A 7,300-nucleotide genomic window follows, 5' to 3' on the forward strand; every position below is an offset into this window, starting at 1 on the left:
CCATTGAGTGACGAGGAGGCCTCTCCACTCAGGGGTTCGTGTTGCTTGTTATGAATAAGATGAATCATATGCCCTTCTCCCTTCTTTTTTTTCCCTGCCTTCAGTCTAGAGCAGACAAGACAATTCATTGATTACCCAGCTTTCTAGATCACTCAGGTCAGCTGGGTGGATCTCCCCTAAAAGGCAGACATGGGACCAATTTTTGCATTCACTGAAGAGCCCTTCTCAGGATACCAAGTCTGAGGTTTCCTACCTGTTGTGAATTGGGAAAAGAATGTTATTTGTGTGCACGTACAATTTTAAAATAACTGTGAATGCAGAAGGAGGAAAGGAAAAATCCTTTTTCTACCCCAAGACAATTAAGCATTTTATTCACAAATGTTAATGGGGAGGGAAAGACTGTCTTTGGAAAACAATTTTTCTTTCGAAAAGTGTGTTCTTCAAAGTGAACTGGTAACGCATTTTTCCTGTGCTGAGGTTCAGTGTGTTTCTGTTTAAGTGACAGAACTGGGGAGAAAGGTGACCTGTGCTTGGCTTGGCTGTACAGGCTCTTGCCCTGATCTGAGTCTGCCCCATGAGTTAGGAAGAGAGAAATCAAAGATTATGATGAGCTTGTACAGTGCATTCCCTTACAGATACAGAATTAGGTTTTCTTCTCTACTGCACAAACTGGACAAGGAATAAAGCAACATTTCATGATGTGGGGAATTAATAAAAAGGGAGAGACTGTCTAGAGGGTTTGTTTGGGGGAGGGAGCTTGAAAAAGGCAGGCAAACACAGTGAAACTGTTCCAGGTTTGTTCCAGGGAACAAACTCCCCTGAAGCACGAGGGAATAAGGCATATTCTCCTGTTCCAGGTGGCAGCTGAAGATGTCACTGAGTGCTCTCACTGGCTGACTCCTGGCATGTTCCCTAGGAATTAGGTGGAGGCAATGGTGTTATTTAAGCATACCAGAGCTACCTCAGACAGTTGCTGTGTGAAGAGACAGTGGATGGAGGAAGAATAAATGTTCAGGAGGAGAAACACTGGCTTTTTTTCCCCTGTAATACTCGGGCACAAGTTCCTGTTCAGTCTGATTTTGAGCAGATCGGGGTACGCGCTCCTTTTTCTGGAAGCTCATCTGACATCACGGCACGAGGACAGTTGCCAGACAGTCTGGTGATAGAACAGCTCCAAGTGAAGGCACATTAACTGAGGGGTGTTGGTGGATGGCAGAGACCCTTTGCTGTGGACATGAGCTTGTTTGACATCAGTTTGTAGGGATTGCTGCCTCCAGCCCTTGGAAGGTCCCTTCCTTCTCTCAGGAGCCCTTTCTGTAGCAGCTTGTTGGGTGGGGGTCTTGGTGCTCGAGCTTCCTCTTGTTGCTCTTGGTGCTTTGTTTGGGCTTTTATTCCTCCTCTTGGCTGCCTTTGGCACAGGACAGCCTTGGTAGGCTTGTGGGGCACTGGTATTTCAAGGGTGTGAAAGAGTCTTAGGCCTTTAATCTGGGAGTACAAACTACTGTCACCTGGGTATCTGTGGTGGTTCCTAAGCAACCACAAGAGTTTATTTTTTCTGCAGTTTGTATTTAAGAAATTGCTCATGCATGAACCAGCCTGAATCAACCTGAGCACCACCCCAGGAGACAGAAATTGTAAACTGTAATTTGGGCTAATTCTAGTCTAAAGCATGAATTAGAGTATTCTGTGTAATCTTGAAAAAATATACCATATAAATAAATGTAAGCAGAGAACAGGTACAGTTAATTTGAGCACAGTAGGAAGCTTTAAGTAACTCTGGGAATGTGAGAAACCAAGTCGGAACATATTCTTGACATGTAAAAATATTTCCCACCTGCGTTGTTTGCATAAGAACAAGGTTTTAGCAAGTACATATTTGCATGTCAAAGTTAAAAGTGGGGAAAATATTTTCACCCTTGTAAGAAAAAATGCATAATCTTGGCACAGGCAATTTGCATTTAGTAAGTTTAAAGTATCTTAAGTCCTTTCATGCTGAATGGGAAGTGTATGAACCTGCGACAGGGGTTCCATTTCAATGAGTTGATTTGCAAAGGCACTGCAGTGGAGCAGTAATTGATCTGATCTCTCTGTGCATTAATTTGTATTACAATTGGTTGTGGCAGTCCCGAGTGATTTGTGCTTCTGAGATTCATCCATTGTCCTGCATCTCAGAGTGCAGCAGTAAGTTGCAGTTTTAAATCCTGTGTGCCTAATTGAAAGTAAGTGCCTTGAAGATGTAAATTTGAAGAAATCAGGAATTCTAAAACTATATCTGATTTGGTGGTGGCACTCATAAAAATTATGTTGGGCAAATGCTGTCACAGCTGGAACCTGTGAATCTGTGGAGATTCTCTTATACCAGCAAAGTAGCCTGGAAAATGCATTTGGGACTAATTATGGCACTTTTTAGACTATTGCTAACCTAGCTTTAGGCCATCACTTTGAAGGCATGTTACATTCCTTCAGAAACACTGCAAATGTCCTGTTGCTTAAGAAATAGGGATTGCATAGACAGGCTTCATGGGTGATTTAACTAACGTGCTGGAGATTGTAGATAAACTAGATCCAATTATACTTATTCAAAATAAGGCAGTAATTATGTATATAAAAGTGAAATATAAAAAATATCTTGCCATGTAGCTGTGGAGATAAGCCTAGTCACTACCCTGTCCAAGGAGCTGCAGAAGGCTGCTGATTCACTGCAGCAGAGGAGAAAAATAATCATATGTTGAAAAGTCACAACTGGGATTTGGTATAGCTATTCTGGAATCTGCCCACAGGATTGCTCTCTGAATTTGAACTGCACATGATTCAAATTTTGAGCTTCCATGAATTTCAGCCTGTTCTGCAATTTCTTGATGTGAAGGGGAGGTTGTGCCACCCTTTCTGCTACAAGCTTATTAACATACGAGGCTCCAGTAATAATTCCTGTAGCACATTAATGAAACAACACACAGATAATTTTTCCCTTTTATTAGTTTGCTTCCTGCTCCATTGTGTTTAATGTGTTAGCTGAAAGCAAAGTGAAATTTTTGGGGAAGAAGTATTTCCTTCCTTAAGTATCCTGAGCACACCTGTGAATTGCAGCCAGGTATTTCACTGCTGCAGGGATGGTGGGGTTTAAAGGTCTGGGATGCCAAGGTCCTTATGATGGAAGCAGATACAAGTGGTGTCCTGCTGTGTGGGACTACTTGGAAAGCTGCTGATACAGAACTGCCTGGCAAGAGCCCTGGAGTCTGGAGCAGCTGTTGGGCACTGCCTTCCCCAGCAGAGTATTTTAGCTGCTGGGTTCCTGGGAGCAAATAGGTCCCATTTGGGTGCTGCTCAGCTGCCTCGTTGTTGCACTTGATGTCACCTGGAGAGTATTTTGAGGGAACGTTTTAACCCAGTTGATGCTGTGCTACGAGTCTTCTGGGCTTCTACTTTGTGTGTCTTATGCTTTGGGTCAGATCCTGAGCTGTGTTGTGCTGCAGTGAATTGGAGCACACAGTAGTACTGCAAGATGATTCTTGATTAATAATAAGCAGCCAGTTAGGGATTCAATGGCATGCAAAATGCAATGTTTTTGGAGTGGACGTGACTTTTTGAGAACGGAGTACAACTGAAGTTAAGTGAATGTGTTTTAAGACAGTAGTATTAGGTGTGATTTTTTTTTGTGTTGTCAGAAACTGGATAGTCATAAATTGGATGAAAGAGGAGCTCTCTCAAACAGTCGGGCAGCTTGCGAATGGATTTAAGCTCTTCAAGGGGGTGAACAGCCCTTGTTAATGTGACACAGTTACAGACACAGCAAGAGTTGCACTTGTTCTGTTCCAACTAAGCCCCTTCCAGAAAACTGATGCAGCTCATCCGAACACGCTGTGGCAGAGCAAGGGCTTTCCTGGGATTTCAGTCACCCAGCTGTGCTAGGTGTGTGTGAGCACACACGTGTGATATGTGCCCTGATGGTGTTTGATCACTGAAGCACTGCCTGTGCACAGTCTGTCCAAACTTGCCAGCGAAACAACTGCAGCCTTTTGTGGTGTCCAAAAGCAGCTGGGAGGTGTCCCTGAGCATTCAGGAGTCCCTTCTTGGACCCATGTTGTCACATGGGAAGGTGCTTGATTTAGAGATAGTCACACACCAAACTGAATTCAGTATGTGGGTTTGTATGTATGAAATTACATTTATCAGGGCTTTCATGCCTTATAACTGTATGGCATTTTCCAGACTGTGCCAACTCCTCTGGTTTCAGTAAACTGAGTGCAGCTGTATTTTCCTGCCTTGTTTGTTCTGTGGTAGATAATATACAAATAGGTACCAATAATTCCCTTTCAATTAAGATAGGTAAGTTTTGGATTTCTCATGCAAAATGGAAGTGCTCTTCACCTCATAACTTCTCTTTAGGGTTGACCAGTCATGTGGGCTGGGTGGATGTTGGTGGCTGTGGTAAAGGTGGTACATTTGCTTCCAGACAGGACAAAATTTAAAATTACCTGTTATGGTCTTTCATGAACACAGTTGGAAGAAACCTTTCTAGTGTCATCTTAGCTCTTTGGCCAAAATGTGAACTCTCCTATTCTTTTTGGCTTTGAAATGCTGATTCTAGCCTTCTCGTGGGTTCTTAAATACCTTCTCAAATGACCCATTTTAATAACCCAAAAGCTATTATATAACGAGCAGCCATAATTTAGTCCAAAGCCCTAGGGGATCCTTGCAGTTCAGCAATGAATAGTTAATGCAGTATAATGTTTAGCAGGTTATTAGTTTTCACTGTACAAATGCTGATCAGGGAATGCTTTTATAAGGTGTTTCAAAGAAAATGTAATTAACTGGTTGCGTGCTTCTGTTGCAGCTCAAATTGAAATTATTCCATGCAAGATCTGTGGAGACAAATCATCAGGAATCCATTATGGTGTCATTACATGTGAAGGCTGCAAGGTAAGCTTCTAAAATATTAAGTCTGAAAAGAAGCATTTAACCTTTTGATAGTGATTATTTTGCCTCTTTTTTTTTTTTTTTAAAGAGCAAGCATTGCTCCCAAGTTGAATATAAAATTGTTGGGGATTCTGCTTTTATTTGGGCTTTAAATAGGACGTTTCTGTGACACACACAGCAGTTACACTGCTGCAGATTTTAGGACAATCCTCAAAATCACACAGTTGTGCTAGGTGTGCTGTACCTTGTCTTTGTGTGCATAAGCAGAAGAGATGATTTGCATCAAGCACAGCACCAAGAGCCTGTTCAGTGCATTCAGCCAAGGGAAGATGAGTCTGGCTTTCTTTAATCTCCCTGTCTGGTTTTGCTCTGTAAATTGCTATGAAGCTCTGTTGAAATAGGTGAGAGCTCTCCTCTCTGTTTTCTTTTGCACTCTGCTGTGGTTGGAAATCTATTCTATTTGGCAGGGGAGATGGTGTTTCACAGTAGCACATGCTCCTGGTTCAGCATGCTCAAGTCTTGCCGAGAGCACTGCCTGTTCCTTGCAGGGCAATCACTGCTGTGTAAGGTTTAGGCTTTGAAGTTTTTCCTGGAGTTGTACCTTTGGTAAATCTAGTGAACAAGGATTGCACTAGAAGCATCTCTGTTTTGTTCAGTGCATCTGTCACAACCAGGAATTAAACTGGACAGAGCCAACACCAGGTGGGAGTGAAGCTGATCTCTCCTTTTGATCTCTAGTGCAGAATCACAGTACTGGCTTGGGGTGACACAGTGTGCACAGCGTGCTCTGGCTTGTTGCTCTCTTCATGGATGCATGTTGCAATCTGATACTGATAGGTTTTCTCCTCTTAATCCATACTTGAGGTGTGAAGAATTGATGATTATGATAATTTCTAGTCTACTCTCCTGACTTGCTTGATACCACAACCCATCTTCAAAATGCAACTTTCTTGCATTCACATTCTAAAGTTCTCTTTTGTGTTTTTCCCAGGAAGTTTTTTTTGTGTTTTCATTAACACGTCTTCCCAATCTTGTGGACGTTTTGGTAACGATGAAAGAAAGAAATTAAATGTAAGAATCTTGGAATGGTATGGGCACAGCACCCTCTGCCCTTTGTGACTGCTGTTGCTATGGAAAAGTGCAAGAAGTGCACTAAAAATGCATTGATAACAAAGTGGTGACTTTTTCCAGCTTTATGTTGTTAAGTAGCCTTTGTCAAATTTCAGCTGTGGGAAGTGCAGACATTTGTTGTGAGAATTCTGCTGTTTGACTGTCTTGTCAAGGATCAAGTTATGTTCAGGGTCTGAGAGCTCTTTAAATGATCTGGGACCAGAGTACCTGGGGAGAGATCCATTGCATCCAAAGCTGAGGGCAGACACAGCAGGGTTAATGTGGTGCTGATGCTGGGCTGGGCCTCCCCACACGAGGCTTCTTGCAGAGCAGGAGCCCAAGGACAGGGAAGCTGCCAGGTGTGTTTTTCTTTCTTCATCTTCATGCACCTAGTGAGAAATGTGTGTGCAGTATGTTTTAGAACAGTGTTTTAGAACAAATTATTTTATTTCAAATGTTGTATGGATCAAGTTCTCTTGGAGCTCTGTGCAATCCTCTGCTTCTAAGAAATCCACCAGAATGGTCAGCTGGTGAGAAGGGCAGAGAAGGGATGCTCAGCACACTGGAACCCATTTGAACCTTGAAAGCAGTGTGAGAAGTAAGACAGTGGCCCGGTGAATGACGTAGGCATTTTCTCCTCCTCTTGAAGGAGCACAGGCAAGTTTTGTAGCCATACAATTTTGGAATTTTATCACCAATTAGTATCAACGTAGTTAACCGAGTTACCTTCCTTTGAGAAGCTCACTCCTAAAGAAGCTCAGTCTTCTTGAATGGCAGAGCCCAGATGACCTGCAAGTAGTGACAGACTGGGGTAGTGCTAGTGGGCAGAAGTCACAGAAAGAATTTACACGATGTGGTCTAAGAAGTGTTTAAAATGTTCTCCTGTGGTTTATGGATTCTGCTTGTGCTACACTCCTCCACAGTAATGTCAACAAAGTCTCACCCAAGAGAACTATTTTGGCTGGTGAAAAGGTTGGCATAGCTTGGCTTCTGCCAAAGCAGCCAGGTGTGGATTGGTATGGGTTTCTTTTCCCAGCTTTTCTGTGGCTATGACTGCTGCAGGTTTGAGCATGCTTATGTTGCTCTTCACATTATGCTAAAGCTTCCTTTGTAAAAAGCACTTGGCTACAAAGACCTTGGTCCCAGTCCTGTGCCTTGGCTCCTGCAGTCAATGTCCTGCACAGTCCCAGACAAGTTCACTGAGGTTCTGCCACAAACCCACCCCGTGCATCAGATGGCAGGAGCAGGGCTGTGGCTGTCCCAAGGGAGCAGC

General features: G+C 43.0%; 1 protein-coding gene across 3 annotated transcripts in view; it reads left to right on the forward strand.

The window, feature by feature from the left end:
* RORA (RAR related orphan receptor A) overlaps nt 1-7,300 on the forward strand; it is a 357,182-nt gene that overhangs the window by 331,333 nt on the left and 18,549 nt on the right. For all 3 annotated transcript variants that reach the window (XM_062501320.1, XM_062501322.1, XM_062501321.1), the window contains one exon: nt 4,835-4,920. In XM_062501320.1, coding sequence (XP_062357304.1) covers nt 4,835-4,920 — 86 coding nt within the window. The remainder of the gene's footprint in view (nt 1-4,834; nt 4,921-7,300) is intronic.

The sequence above is a fragment of the Cinclus cinclus genome, chromosome 13 (genome assembly GCF_963662255.1).
Source record: "Cinclus cinclus chromosome 13, bCinCin1.1, whole genome shotgun sequence".
NCBI lineage: Eukaryota > Metazoa > Chordata > Aves > Passeriformes > Cinclidae > Cinclus > Cinclus cinclus.